At 36.2% G+C, this 16,684-nt stretch overlaps 1 protein-coding gene across 1 annotated transcript in view; it reads left to right on the forward strand.

Annotated features, from left to right (window-relative positions):
• The window catches only part of LOC100313589 (doublecortin-like protein kinase), a 66,844-nt gene that overhangs the window by 45,755 nt on the left and 4,405 nt on the right, over window positions 1-16,684 (forward strand). The window contains exons 8-10 of the mRNA NM_001168056.1: window positions 14,448-14,505; window positions 16,066-16,185; window positions 16,500-16,646. Coding sequence (NP_001161528.1) covers window positions 14,448-14,505; window positions 16,066-16,185; window positions 16,500-16,646 — 325 coding nt within the window. The remainder of the gene's footprint in view (window positions 1-14,447; window positions 14,506-16,065; window positions 16,186-16,499; window positions 16,647-16,684) is intronic.

Raw genomic sequence — 16,684 nt, forward strand, 5'->3', positions numbered from 1 at the left:
AATAATACTTTACTGGTCTTTGACATTTAAGGTCACGTACCTTTGACTTCTGTTTTCAATGGAGAATAATTTAATTTACTGACATTTGAGCTTTGTCTGCATTTACTGACATATTTATAGTTGATGGTTTGTAATGTCAAAGCAGTTTTCATTGATGAATTTATTCATTACAAAGTATCTTTTTGATGTTTTCTAGTCAGTTTTGTTTGATGTATATCACATGGCTTGTTTGATATTGTAGTTAGTGATAGTATATTAGATGTGACCCAGAGAACCTAGTATTTACATAATTGGCTGCACAAGGGAGATATTTATTTGTGCCATTCAGTAACAGAAATATGTGACAACATCATGCATAATCCGTCCACAATTAACATAAATGACAAATTTCATAGAAATGCCAAATATTCTAATATTTATTGTACTATATCTATCTATATTTTGACTAGCTATTTATCGATATTTATAAGAGATGAAATCTGCTCCCATGAGGTGTTTCAGGGATAATATAGGACAGGAAATAATTGAAATGGAAATATGAAGTGACATTTGACTCAATGACCCCTCCAACAAACTAATGAAATTTCTCCCAAACATGTAATGGGTTTGGCTACATGTTATCCTATGACTGCTGAATGTAAAATCACTGGTGGCCAACTGAGACTCCAATGCAGGCTCACTAGCTTGACAAATTTCCTTTTTAGTAAAACTAAGATAAAATCAACTGCATCTGAAAAAGGATTGTTGGAAAATACATCACCTGATTTTGCTTTCGGGAGGAATAACAATCGATATAACCATGGTAACCACACAAAGCTGAATCAGCAGTATGCATTTCACTACCCCAGGCATTCATTTATACACAAGTGCTAATAACTGAATTTTGAATGTATTTAATTTCAACCACATTGCCTGGTCTATTTCAATAATACAGAAACAAGAACATAGTCCTACGATTTGTGGGAATATTTTTTTGATGAAAATTCATTTTTGGCATATTTGTTGCTTACTGTAAACCATACTTAGCTGCTAAGAAATTCCCTGGTTTGATGATTTATCATTCATGAAGAAACAAATGTGAGATAGTCACTACACAATTTCCAGATTTACACTGACTGGTGTGAAATACACCAACATTTGTTTCCTGTGAAATCAAATAGACTTGCAGTATCTGCAATAAATCTACTTCTCTTTTCATAAAAATTTTAACAATATTGGAATTTGATATACCTGCCTGTTCAAACTTATGAGGGAAATCCACTATCAGATCAATAATTAAATATTCGTTTGAGATCATTATATATTCAAGACATAATGATTTAAACTATCCTGTCCTACATTATCTATCTTTTGCACACTACCTTCCCCAGAATATTATCTTTCTTTATCCAAACTATCCTTCTTCAAACACTTTATTTTATGTATATTTCTTGTATTATTATTTATAGTTGTAATTATTTGCATGTTATCAATGTAATAAAATTATTTACTTTTCCATGCATCTCTTGTTTAAAATTATATTTGTGCATGACCATGTGACCCTTGTTTCCCTCATCCCCCTCTGCTTCATCTCTATAGCAACCATACACCCATGACCTTCACAGCAAGGGAGTTTGGTGACCAGCTGTTGTACAGGCATTCAAATTAGCATATTTAAAACAAAGAATTGTAAGAGGTGTCTCCTGATTCATCCCCATTTGTTTCTCACAATTAAATTTCTCATGACAAAATTTGCAATACAAATAATTTGTGTAAATTTTTGATTCATATTTCTTAATAGATTTCTTCCGAAATACTTGATTATTAATTTATGTCAATAGGACTTTGGGCAATTATAAATTGTTACTGCAGAGTATAAGATTACATTTAAGAGTTTTTGCTAAAGAGATTTTATCAATCTACTGTCAGATTATAATGTCCACATAATGTACGTTCTCTCAAATAATTTTAAAGTTTTTGAAATATGAAATACAAAGTGACCACTGAACCTTTTTTAGGTGATTCCTATAATTTTATTGATGTGCCAAGTAAAGGTCATTCAGTTTGGTTAAATTCTTTACAGTCAACAATTAAAAAAATAATCATAACAAAAAATCCAGGTTTTCAAATACATTGAAGACAAAACCCAATTTTCTCTAAATTTGTTGCCTTAAAATAATTTCATCAAAATGATGCATGTGGTTCATGCTCGTATCACTTTCTCAATACGTGTATTCTGAGGTAATGTTTTTACGTCTTAAGGGGGAAGTGTATTGTAAATCAATGAATTTTTCATTTCTTATTTGTTTCTTTCAAAGCTCCAGAGAATCAAACATGTACAGTGATGTATGCAATGCATTTAAGAATTCTTACTTGCATATGTAGTCAGTTCAGTCTGAATTAAATAGATGGATGTCACATGACTAAGAACTTCACACTCATAAAATATAATATCTTTGAATTGTTTTCTGTTTGTTTTTTTTAAATTCAGTAATTTGGGATAAAACTTTTGACAATTATATCATAAACAAATCAAACAATTACGAGCAATAATTATTTTGGATCGTTATGTTTAAATGTGAGAGTCACTTGTACTGAAAAATAATTTTGTGAAAATAATTGACATACAATTACAATGTTCATATTACTGATTGTCCGTCGTCATCAACATTACAATTTCAACTTTGTCTTCAAAACTGCAAGTCAGAATGTTTTATGCAAGTACCTTAGATGGTTCTTTCTCAGATTTGTTCATTTCATGTCAAGTTCTCTATTTTTGGTGAATATTTTTGTAGTTTTTGGTAAAAAGTGATATTTTTGACTTGTTGAAAACCACAAGTCTGATTGCTTTGCTATTATATATATAGGTACTACATGTGGACGTCTCTCAGATTTGTTCATTTTGTGATGATATCTTCAATTCTCTAATTTTAATGATTATTTTTGACTTTTTTGGTAAAAAGTGATATTTTCGACTTCTTGTAAAAAACCACAAGTCTGATTGCTTTGATATTATATATATAGGTACTACATGTGGACGTCTCTCAGATTTGTTCATTTTGTGATGATATCTTCAATTCTCTAATTTTAATGATTATTTTTGACTTTTTTGGTAAAAAGTGATATTTTCGACTTCTTGTAAAAAACCACAAGTCTGATTGCTTTGATATTATACATATAGGTACCTCAGGTAAACCTCTCTCAGATTTGTTCATTTCGTGATGATATCTTCAATTATCTAATTTTGATGAATATTTTTGTCATTTTTGGTAAAAAGTGATATTTTTGAATTCTTGTTGAAAACAGCAAGTCCCATTGCTTTGATACTATACATATTGTTCATTTTCTAATGATATCTTTTGTTCTTTAATTGAAATGTGCATTGCTAACAGTGGAGCTATCTCAGCTGACAGGCTGCTTGTTATAACCTTCAAATCATAAACCCAAATTGTACATTTGTTGAGGCATGTATCAACTGATATTTGGTTTATAGTGATATTATTTCCATAGCTCCTATTGAGTTAATTCAATTAACCTTTATCTGCAGGAACTACCCGGTACAATTATTTAGACAAACCAATATACTGTGAACCATTACAGAACATTGTTTTGATGATATGACTACATCAAGGAATGAAGTATTAATGAATTTATGTGGTGTGGTGTTTAAGTTGTTGGGTGGGGGTCATTATTGTTTGAAAGAAGTTGATGTCGTAGTTCCTTTCCTAAAGGTAGTCTTTCTTTAGAAAGATTGTTTCAGTTTTACAGCTGTGAAGGTAATGATTTTGGTCTCATTTTGTCTTCACTGTTTTTTTGTGCAAAGACTCTGTTCACAAATTCTCCTCTCTTATTGATTGGTCAGTATATTAACCAAGTTTGAAATGTTAATTAACATAATCTCATCAGTCATGCAGACGCTGATGTCATTAACTCTAGATAATTGGGAGGAATCTAGCGGGAATTAAAGGAACAGCATTTGTTTCGACTCTGACTGATAAAAAATGATGAGTATCGTCAAATTAGATTAAATAAAAAAATGTGCAATATTCGTAGATGACATTGTGGTTAACAAAGACAGGTGTTAAAATCTAATTGGTAACTATTAGTCTATTATGCGATTACTTTCCTTGTGTGACTCATCAGTTTATAGATGGGAGGCTTATATGAATCATTTGTCTCTGCTTCAATATCATTTTTCTTGTTCAACAAGTTTTTTTATTAAAATATTGGGATTTAGAGGTGGTGGCTGCTGCAGAGCAGAATCTTTTGACTGAATTTTTTGCGGCATGGTTTGTTAGATGTTATTTATTTGTAGGTTAAACTGTAAATTGGCCATCATGATTTGTACGGCTTTATATTCTGAGCTGAACACATTGACTGCTTCTAACAACTTTAATCACAGCGACTGTAGATCGTGTCGCACCCATAGTTTTCTCTTGTAAACTTTGGGGCAACAGTCGCTTCCTGTCCCTTGTTGTGAGATTGTGTAAGTTGTTGCCACATTGTTTGTAAGTTTGTATGCTGTGCTCAACCTTGTGTGATAGTGACATCCCCCGTTTTCATGAATGGTCTCGCCCATCATCGGTTGTTTACTTCTAGAACACTGTCATGTGATCATGGCGAACCTCGTAGGAAACAGTGGAATCTGTACAAAGTTGTTATGAATGATGTGACTCGCGCATAGCAATGGGCTGAGTACGCTTCAACGCTAGATCAGAACTTTTCGAGAGGGACGAACAGCGCGAGAATGAAGGAACGAACATCGCGAGGAGGAGGAAACAGGAGAAACAGCGCGAGGACGGGGGGAACGAGTACAAAAACAGTGGAAGGACGGGTAGCAACGGAAAGGCTGTGGGGAAGAGTGAGTGTTGGACAGGCTTATCGTGACACGAACACTGCGCAGTACATGATTTGTATTGTTTGCGACAAGTGCTTGTAGGAAATTGAGTCGGACTTGGTTGTAATACAGCGCAACGTATGTACAGTACGTGTGTATGAAGTCTAGTGTGTGAAATCTTGCTGTTCCTGTGGTGCCGTATATTGTTGTTTTGCCTCGCTGTGACAGAAATCCCCCAGGAAATCGCCGTTTATGTGTTCTGACGTGGAAAAGCAGCTAAAGACCGAATAGTGAACATTAACTTGTGAGTTATTTATCAGTGCACTTATTTCTGTTTATTCAGACTTTTCTTGGGTTATTTCCCCTTTTTTATTTGTCACTGTGTGTATCTGTGTATGCGCGTGAGAGACGTCAGTGTCTTGTTAGCTCAAATGTCAGTTTGTTGTTTCTTATTGCTTGCATTTAGACGTTGTACTAATATTTGGGGTCACTTGTGTTAGGTGGTGACAGTATTTGAGGAAATTTTACCCATTTGTGTTTAGTTGGGTTTCTCTTAATATATTTCTGTGCCGCGCGAATTTCCTTTTGCGTTTATCGATTCTACTTTTAGCCAGCTGACATTATACATAGCAAGACTATGCGTTTGTGTGAGTGAGTGGCAACAGGTTGCACGCTATTCTAAATAGTGTGATTTCCTTTATTTATTGACACAAAAGTAATTGTATTTCATTCGAGTGTGGCAAGTTTACTAGTCTGAACATAGCCTATTTATGTGTACCTTGCCTACATTGATATTATTGAATATAGCCAATTTATTGTGTATCTTTAGTGTGTATTTCTCATTATATTGTCACCTGTGTTATGTACTTATAGCAGTGCAAGGCTTGTTGAAGTGCATTTACGGTGATATTGAACTTGGATAGTTGTTATATTGTTATATTATATTGCCAACATAGTTATTATTGACTGCTGCATAGTATCTAGCTATGAGCTGAGTTTTGCTGTGCATTTTTATACAATGTTTGTGTACTATTGTGTATGAAATTTAACACATTTTGTTGATATTTTGCCTTATTTATTAAATGCTCATGTTGACTTGTAACTGAGATTCTGTTGTCAGCCTATTGCTTCCTGTGCTGTCCTGTATCTGTTTTGAGTCATCACCTCAACCCATCAAAGCATTTTTGAATACCGACTCGTGACACCACGAATCGCCCCTGAAGATAAAATTCTATCGTATACTCTCACCAGTGGGGTCCCAGAGCTAGCTGGCCCTACACCAACAGCAGAGGAAAGAAACGAGAGGTGCGACAGTAGATATATTGGTTGCAACTGACCACTTCACTAGATATGCATTAGCTATCCCCACAAGAAATCAGACAGCAAAGGTCACTGCAGAAGCCCTTGTAGATCATTTTATGAATCACTATGGTTTCCCGGCTAGGCTTCATTCAGATCAAGGTCGCAACTTTGAAAGTGGAGTGATACGCCATCTGTGTGAAATGACAGGTGTTATCAAGTCTCGGACAACACCTTATCATCCGCAAGGGAATGGACAGTGTGAGCGATTCAATCAGACATTGCTTGGAATGTTAGGCTCACTTACTGAGGAACAGAAACAGAATTGGAGGCAACATGTTGGACCAGTTGTGCATGCCTACAATTGCACGAGAAGTGATGCTACGGGGTACTCTCCATATTTTTTGATGTATGGGAGGCACCCCAAATTGCCTGTTGATGTGTACCTGGGGCTTGAGACTAAGGAGGATGCTGTAGAGAGCGCTGCAGAGTATGCTGTCCATCTACGCAAGCGTCTGGCAGAGGCATACAAGTTAGCATCTGAGCATGCAGACAAGAAAGCAGCTCAACATAAGAAGCGATATGATAAACACACAAGAACAGCTGATTTGGAACCAGGAGATAGGGTCTTGGTCAGGAATTTGTCGGTGCGAGGAAAACATAAGATTGCAGACCGATGGGAGAAAGAACCCTACATAGTCATTAGACAGACAAGTCCAAACATTCCTGTGTATGAACTGCGACCCGAGGGTAGTGGTAACCATAGAACTCTACATCGTAATATGTTGCTCCCGTGTCACTCCTTGCCAGTTCAGTATCCTGATAGACCCATGCGTCAGTCAAAACAGAAGTTACCCAGGCAAAGAGTAGTGAGAACCCGCTCAAGGCAGAAAGACAGCAGTTCTAGTGATGGAGATGAAACTGATTCTGACTCAGTCGAGTGGGTGGTGGTTCCAAATAGAGTGCATGCCCGGGAGAACTATCCCAATAAAGCAGCAGAAGGACAAATCCAGCTGGCAGAATCTGAAGCTTGTAGAGGTATGGCCGAGTCTGAACCATTGTCATGTGAAACTGAGGAGATTGGTCTGATCCAGTCAAGTGGTAGTAGGGAGGAGCCCACTGCTGAAGAACCTGCACCTGATGGAGATTTAGCCAGTGATGTACCATTTGTGGGTCAGAGTGTGAGGAGATCAAAGAGAGCACCTAGACCACCTGTGAGATATGGGTATGATGAGTTTATAGCCAGTACACAGCGGTGTGATGGTGCGCCGAAGCCATCTGAGACAGAGAAATATGCGGTTATTAAAGGTGAACTTGAGGACTGTAAGAAGCAAGTTTGTAAGCTGATGTCTGAATTGGAGGCATGTCGTAAGACCAAAGTTGGAGATGTAGTTCCAAGCGCAACTGAATCCATCATGCATGTGCCAGTGTTGGAATCTAGTCATAGGAATGTATTGTCGCAAGTGAGTCAGTGGTTTGGTGTCACTACTCAGTGAGTCAAAGGCTAAGGCTCTCATCATGCTTCTAGTTGAGACACCATAGTTGTCGTTTGGCATCTGCTCTTTATGTGAGAGAAGAGGATAAAGGATGTTCTGGAAGTAGATGGGATAAAGGATGTTCTGGAAGTAGATGGAAGTGGTACTTCGGAGAAGCAAGATGAAGAAGGGGGTCCCAGTTCCTTTTACTTTAAAATACCAAATTTAGCACACTTGGAAGTATATGGTGTTGATATTTGCATTTTTGTTGTATGTAAATTAGCTTCTGTTGGGGAGATATTGTTAGTTTTTTTTATATAATTAAGTCAAAAGGTCTAGCCGTCAGTGTGAAGATGAAGTTGACATGAAGATAACTAGTCAATGGCAAAATGAGAAGATAGTGGTGATGAAGAACAAAGTTGTTTTCTCTGTGAGAGTTGTCGATCGATGGTCTTTGACTTTTTTTGTCAAAGATTAATGCGGTCGGGGACGACCTTGGGTTTGGAGGAGGAGAGTGTCGCACCCATAGTTTTCTCTTGTAAACTTTGGGGCAACAGTCGCTTCCTGTCCCTTGTTGTGAGATTGTGTAAGTTGTTGCCACATTGTTTGTAAGTTTGTATGCTGTGCTCAACCTTGTGTGATAGTGACATCCCCCGTTTTCATGAATGGTCTCGCCCATCATCGGTTGTTTACTTCTAGAACACTGTCATGTGATCATGGCGAACCTCGTAGGAAACAGTGGAATCTGTACAAAGTTGTTATGAATGATGTGACTCGCGCATAGCAATGGGCTGAGTACGCTTCAACGCTAGATCAGAACTTAGCGAGAGGGACGAACAGCGCGAGAATGAAGGAACGAACATCGCGAGGAGGAGGAAACAGGAGAAACAGCGCGAGGACGGGGGGAACGAGTACAAAAACAGTGGAAGGACGGGTAGCAACGGAAAGGCTGTGGGGAAGAGTGAGTGTTGGACAGGCTTATCGTGACACGAACACTGCGCAGTACATGATTTGTATTGTTTGCGACAAGTGCTTGTAGGAAATTGAGTCGGACTTGGTTGTAATACAGCGCAACGTATGTACAGTACGTGTGTATGAAGTCTAGTGTGTGAAATCTTGCTGTTCCTGTGGTGCCGTATATTGTTGTTTTGCCTCGCTGTGACAGAAATCCCCCAGGAAATCGCCGTTTATGTGTTCTGACGTGGAAAAGCAGCTAAAGACCGAATAGTGAACATTAACTTGTGAGTTATTTATCAGTGCACTTATTTCTGTTTATTCAGACTTTTCTTGGGTTATTTCCCCTTTTTTATTTGTCACTGTGTGTATCTGTGTATGCGCGTGAGAGACGTCAGTGTCTTGTTAGCTCAAATGTCAGTTTGTTGTTTCTTATTGCTTGCATTTAGACGTTGTACTAATATTTGGGGTCACTTGTGTTAGGTGGTGACAGTATTTGAGGAAATTTTACCCATTTGTGTTTAGTTGGGTTTCTCTTAATATATTTCTGTGCCGCGCGAATTTCCTTTTGCGTTTATCGATTCTACTTTTAGCCAGCTGACATTATACATAGCAAGACTATGCGTTTGTGTGAGTGAGTGGCAACAGGTTGCACGCTATTCTAAATAGTGTGATTTCCTTTATTTATTGACACAAAAGTAATTGTATTTCATTCGAGTGTGGCAAGTTTACTAGTCTGAACATAGCCTATTTATGTGTACCTTGCCTACATTGATATTATTGAATATAGCCAATTTATTGTGTATCTTTAGTGTGTATTTCTCATTATATTGTCACCTGTGTTATGTACTTATAGCAGTGCAAGGCTTGTTGAAGTGCATTTACGGTGATATTGAACTTGGATAGTTGTTATATTGTTATATTATATTGCCAACATAGTTATTATTGACTGCTGCATAGTATCTAGCTATGAGCTGAGTTTTGCTGTGCATTTTTATACAATGTTTGTGTACTATTGTGTATGAAATTTAACACATTTTGTTGATATTTTGCCTTATTTATTAAATGCTCATGTTGACTTGTAACTGAGATTCTGTTGTCAGCCTATTGCTTCCTGTGCTGTCCTGTATCTGTTTTGAGTCATCACCTCAACCCATCAAAGCATTTTTGAATACCGACTCGTGACACCACGAATCGCCCCTGAAGATAAAATTCTATCGTATACTCTCACCAGTGGGGTCCCAGAGCTAGCTGGCCCTACACCAACAGCAGAGGAAAGAAACGAGAGGTGCGACTCTACGATTCTACTTTTAGCCAGCTGACATTATACATAGCAAGACTATGCGTTTGTGTGAGTGAGTGGCAAAAGGAAATCACACTATTTAGAATAGCGTGCAACCTGTTGCCACTCACTCACACAAACGCATAGTCTTGCTATGTATAATGTCAGCTGGCTAAAAGTAGAATCGATAAACGCAAAAGGAAATTCGCGCGGCACAGAAATATATTAAGAGAAACCCAACTAAACACAAATGGGTAAAATTTCCTCAAATACTGTCACCACCTAACACAAGTGACCCCAAATATTAGTACAACGTCTAAATGCAAGCAATAAGAAACAACAAACTGACATTTGAGCTAACAAGACACTGACGTCTCTCACGCGCATACACAGATACACACAGTGACAAATAAAAAAGGGGAAATAACCCAAGAAAAGTCTGAATAAACAGAAATAAGTGCACTGATAAATAACTCACAAGTTAATGTTCACTATTCGGTCTTTAGCTGCTTTTCCACGTCAGAACACATAAACGGCGATTTCCTGGGGGATTTCTGTCACAGCGAGGCAAAACAACAATATACGGCACCACAGGAACAGCAAGATTTCACACACTAGACTTCATACACACGTACTGTACATACGTTGCGCTGTATTACAACCAAGTCCGACTCAATTTCCTACAAGCACTTGTCGCAAACAATACAAATCATGTACTGCGCAGTGTTCGTGTCACGATAAGCCTGTCCAACACTCACTCTTCCCCACAGCCTTTCCGTTGCTACCCGTCCTTCCACTGTTTTTGTACTCGTTCCCCCCGTCCTCGCGCTGTTTCTCCTGTTTCCTCCTCCTCGCGATGTTCGTTCCTTCATTCTCGCGCTGTTCGTCCCTCTCGCTAAGTTCTGATCTAGCGTTGAAGCGTACTCAGCCCATTGCTATGCGCGAGTCACATCATTCATAACAACTTTGTACAGATTCCACTGTTTCCTACGAGGTTCGCCATGATCACATGACAGTGTTCTAGAAGTAAACAACCGATGATGGGCGAGACCATTCATGAAAACGGGGGATGTCACTATCACACAAGGTTGAGCACAGCATACAAACTTACAAACAATGTGGCAACAACTTACACAATCTCACAACAAGGGACAGGAAGCGACTGTTGCCCCAAAGTTTACAAGAGAAAACTATGGGTGCGACAATCGGATTTGTGATGTTGGCAAATGGAATTGCGCTTCAAATTACATGTCATTAAAATTTGAATGAGAAAACAAAATGGCTGTCAGTCATTACTTCGCCAGGATTTTAGATTCACTGATCGCTTAATTTAACCTTTTGTATAAGGATTTAGTCTTTGGAAAATTTTAAAACTGGTCATATTAAGTCACAAAATTCATGCCTGTTTCAACATTAACTTGTGGAATTTATTTTCTTATTTTTAGAAAAAACAAGGTTTTCATTAAATTTAATAAAATTTTACACTTGAAAAGCATTCAAAAAGCCTGATTAATCAATTAATCCTGGAATCATGTATATCCACACAAAAATTGAATCTACAGAAATTAAACTTTGATTAATTTCTTAAAATAAGGATACATGCATGTTCATTTGTAAATCTATATAGACCCCAATGATTCATGGGAAATTAGGATCATTGTTTCAGCAATACAATTCTTGGCATCCAGTGCAAACCTATGACAATGTAAAGACTCTTTGTATTTACTTAGCATATACGTGGTATGTATGTATGTACACTGTTGTCTACATGACTATAATATTAATGTGATACTCAATACTCAGTGGACATTTTTATTTATGCATTCCAAGTAATCAGCATAGATGAAATAAATGATTTGTACTGGGATTATCTCAACTCTACAGTCATAGATGTTTTAGTAAAGGTCATTTACGCAAGAAAGTCTAAAGCCACACACCGTTGTATTTTAAGGGTCACTATCAAAGACAAATGTATCCCCCCCCCAAAAAAAAATGCAGAGAAGTATATGCCAAAATTGATGGTATAATCTAAGAAATCCCATTATGCCAAAATTGATGGTATAATCTTAGAAATCCCATTATGCATAAAATTGATGGTATAATCTTAGAAATCCCATTATGCATAAAATTAATGATTAACAATAGTAACAAAGCTTATTTCAAACATAATCACTGTGGTTAAACAATTTAATTCTAAATCTTAGATCAGTGTATGTAGATATCCAAATAGAAATAAGCCGCAAAAGTCGACAGATCTTGTTAGACTTTAAGTTTCATTGAAATTCAAAAGCAATGTAATTTGTAGTCAGCTTGAATGTTGTTAAATTTAAGCCAATCTTTCAATCATGGCGTACATGACATGCAGTGAATACAAAACAACCTGAGTCTGTGATATGGAAAGCGTAAAAGATATCCTGAAAATAAACGATTAAAGATCTTTAAAATTTTGTTGTTTACAGATTTGCACAAATCTTTAGTAATTAAACTGAAAATTTTGATATTTTTTTGCAATATGACTTGCTCCGTTTAAAGGTCAATAAACTGTTAGTATTGATCGATTGAATATTATTATTACGCATTAATATTCAAACAGCATATGTATTCAAAAATATTGTAATTTTATTATTTATAATTAATGGAATTGTAATAATTATACTCAAGTCAGCCATAATTAAAGTCAAGAGATACACCAGTGATGTCATGAGATGACAATGAATTTTAGTTTTCAAAGTTGACTTTGACTTTGTGGTGCAGTCTTTTTTGTGCAGTTATTTTATGCTAAGGGGCAGGCCATTGGAGGATTTGGGGGTTGGTGAATGACAGTAAAAGTAAGTTTATGTATATTGCCAGCGGTATCTTTCTTTTCTGGACTCTGTTGTGTAGGGATTTACTGTACATTATTTGTCACCAAGATTCTAAATACTCCACTCCTAAGTTAAGCATTGATAAATGTAAAGTTAGGCATTACAAAGCCAACTAAATGTAAAGTTAAGCATTACAAAGCCAACTAAATGTAAAGTTAGGCATTACAAAGCCAACTAAATGTAAAGTTAGGCATTAAAAGCCAACTAAATGTAAAGTTAGGCATTACAAAGCCAACTAAATGTAAAGTTAGGCATTACAAAGCCAACTAAATGTAAAGTTAGGCATTAAAAGCCAACTAAATGTAAAGTTAGGCATTACAAAGCCAACTAAATGTAAAGTTAGGCATTACAAAGCCAACTAAATGTAAAGTTAGGCATTACAAAGCCAACTAACTAAATGTAAAGTTAGGCATTACAAAGCCAACTAAATGTAAAGTTAGGCATTACAAAGCCAACTAAATGTAAAGTTAGGCATTACAAAGCCAACTAAATGTAAAGTTAGGCATTACAAAGCCAACTAAATGCAAAGTTAGGCATTAATAGCCAACTAAATGTAAAGTTAGGCATTAAAAGCCAACTAAATGTAAAGTTAGGCATTACAAAGCCAACTAAATGTAAAGTTAGGCATTACAAAGCCAACTAAATGTAAAGTTAGGCATTACAAAGCCAACTAAATGTAAAGTTAGGCATTACAAAGCCAACTAAATGTAAAGTTAGGCATTAAAAGCCAACTAAATGTAAAGTTAGGCATTACAAAGCCAACTAAATGTAAAGTTAGGCATTACAAAGCCAACTAAATGTAAAGTTAGGCATTAAAAAGCCAACTAAATGTAAAGTTAGGCATTACAAAGCCAACTAAATGTAAAGTTAGGCATTACAAAGCCAACTAAATGTAAAGTTAGGCATTACAAAGCCAACTAAATGTAAAGTTAGGCATTACAAAGCCAACTAAATGTAAAGTTAGGCATTACAAAGCCAACTAAATGTAAAGTTAGGCATTAAAAGCCAACTAAATGTAAAGTTAGGCATTACAAAGCCAACTAAATGTAAAGTTAGGCATTACAAAGCCAACTAAATGTAAAGTTAGGCATTAAAAGCCAACTAAATGTAAAGTTAGGCATTACAAAGCCAACTAAATGTAAAGTTAGGCATTAAAAGCCAAGAAAATGTAAAGCTAGGCATTACAAAGTCCAAAAAGTACAAAGTTAGGCATTACAAAGTTGAAGAAATGCAAACTTAGATATAACAACCCCAATGTAAATCTAGAGTTAGGCATTACAAAGCCAAAAAATGCAAAGATAGGCATTACAAAACCCCAAAAAAACAAAGCCGAGATAAAGAATTTAAACAGTAAGATTAATGAAAGAAATGCTTAATTAGTCAACCAGTAAATTTGACCAAATTGTCAGCTTAAAGAAGGTGTTGAGAAATGTCATAATTAATATTAATAAAAACTGCCAAGGAAATGTTTCAATTATATAATATCCAGTGTTGTAGACATAAATCAGAATAAATGAATTATTCATATTTTGAGTAGTATACCTACATTGTATATATATCAGGCACTTACATAGACATGCATACAATTAGACTGACTACTGCAGACTCATTTACATGTTAATTTGCATACCACTGTGATTACCATAAGTGAAATAATTCTATAGACACACTGTTGCAATTTATCAACTATAGAGGGCAGTATACCTGGTGATGTTGGAAGAACTGTCAAGTTCACTTTATCATTATTGTTTTTGTAGGGCTACCAAGAAACACTATGCTCTGAAGATTATAAACAAAATGAAATGTAAAGGAAAGGTTTGTAATTCTATCAATATATCGAGGGGGGGGGGGTATCAAACTGTGCTGTAAAGTTGTGTTGTTTATTATATTGTCTGTTTGAATAGACCATAAGTTCTTTATTATTTGGCATTGCAAGTCAAACAAATTAGAATTCTTTGATGCAATTAGAGTTGACTCTCATTTTTGTAAATCATGTAAAAACAAGATAAAGAGCAAAGCATGGATGGACCATTATTTGGGGGGGGGGGTGAGTAGATTTGATATTGGGGGTGAGTAGATTTGATATTGGGGGTGAGTAGATTTGATATTGGGGGGTGAGTAGATTTGATATTGGGGTGAGTAGATTTGATATTGGGGTGAGTAGATTTGATATTGGGGGTGAGTAGATTTGATATTGGGGGGCTGAGTAGATTTGATATTGGGGGGTGAGTAGATTTGATATTGGGGGGTGAGTAGATTTGATATTGGGGTGAGTAGATTTGATATTGGGGGTGAGTAGATTTGATATTGGGGGGTGAGTAGATTTGATATTGGGGGTGAGTAGATTTGATATTGGGGGGTGAGTAGATTTGATATTGGGGGTGAGTAGATTTGATATTGGGGTGAGTAGATTTGATATTGGGGGTGAGTAGATTTGATATTGGGGGTGAGTAGATTTGATATTGGGGGTGAGTAGATTTGATATTGGGGGGTGAGTATATTTGATATTGGGGGTGAGTAGATTTGATATTGGGGGTGAGTAGATTTGATATTGGGGGTGAGTAGATTTGATATTGGGGGGTGAGTAGATTTGATATTGGGGTGAGTAGATTTGATATTGGGAGGTGAGTAGATTTGATATTGGGGGGTGAGTAGATTTGATATTGGGGGTGAGTAGATTTGATATTGGGGGTGAGTAGATTTGATATTGGGGGTGAGTAGATTTGATATTGGGGGGTGAGTAGATTTGATATTGGGGGGTGAGTAGATTTGATATTGGGGGGTGAGTAGATTTGATATTGGGGGGTGAGTAGATTTGATATTGGGGTGAGTAGATTTGATATTGTGGGGTGAGTAGATTTGATATTGGGGGTGAGTAGATTTGATATTCGGGGGTGAGTAGATTTGATGTTGGGGGGTGAGTAGATTTGATATTGGGGGTGAGTAGATTTGATATTGGGGGTGAGTAGATTTGATATTGGGGGGTGAGTAGATTTGATATTGGGGGGTGAGTAGATTTGTTATTGGGGGGTGAGTAGATTTGTTATTGGGGGTGAGTAGATTTGATATTGGGGGGTGAGTATATTTGATATTTTGTTGCCAATTATTTGTTTGTCTTCACTGCAGCATGCACAAATTTGATTTTTCAATAAATTTATTTTAGTTTATTTTAGTTTATTAGGCCAAATTAAAATCCTTCTAATTCTAGAATCCCCCACCCTAATAAAATAATGGTCCATACCTGAAAAAAAAAAAATTGACAAAAGTAACAACCCTGACGAAGATCTATACTTTAAATTTTCATTAAAAGATTATTTTCTCACATAAATTATTTCTTACCTGATTATAATGCATTTTTGGTTGTCATCGCTATAGGAACACATGATAGAGAGTGAAGTTGGAGTCTTACGTCGTGTGAAACATCCAAACATTATTATGTTGATAGCCGAGTATGACGGACCAAGTGAATTGTATCTTGTCATGGAATTAGTCAAAGTAAGTACACGATCCATGCATTTGAACACTACTGTAAACTACTTTCATTTCATACTGTGACTTCTTTATTAATAGTATACATAAGTATTTGTTGTATTACTTCAGTCTGAGAGTTGTCAACCGCATTCATCTGCTTCAATGTTTGCAATTTATTGTACATTCTGTACAAGATGAGAATAAATGTTTAAAACATTTGTCAAAAAAAAGTTTTACACAACAAATTATGTGTGTCAAATATGGTATTTGTTACCAATTACAATAATAGATAATTCTCATCACTTGTTAAATATAGTTTATTTGTCCATCTGTTACAGGGAGGTGATTTATTTGATGCAATACAATCTGCCACAAAATACACTGAGCGTGATGCTAGCGGTATGATATACAACCTGGCGAGTGCTGTCAAGTACCTGCATATGATGAATATACTACATAGGGATATTAAACCAGAAAATCTTCTGGTAAGAGACATTTATATTCAGAAATTTTGTTATGAAAG

Source organism: Saccoglossus kowalevskii, chromosome 4 (assembly GCF_978046115.1).
Source record: "Saccoglossus kowalevskii chromosome 4, keSacKowa6.1, whole genome shotgun sequence".
Taxonomy (NCBI): domain Eukaryota; kingdom Metazoa; phylum Hemichordata; class Enteropneusta; family Harrimaniidae; genus Saccoglossus; species Saccoglossus kowalevskii.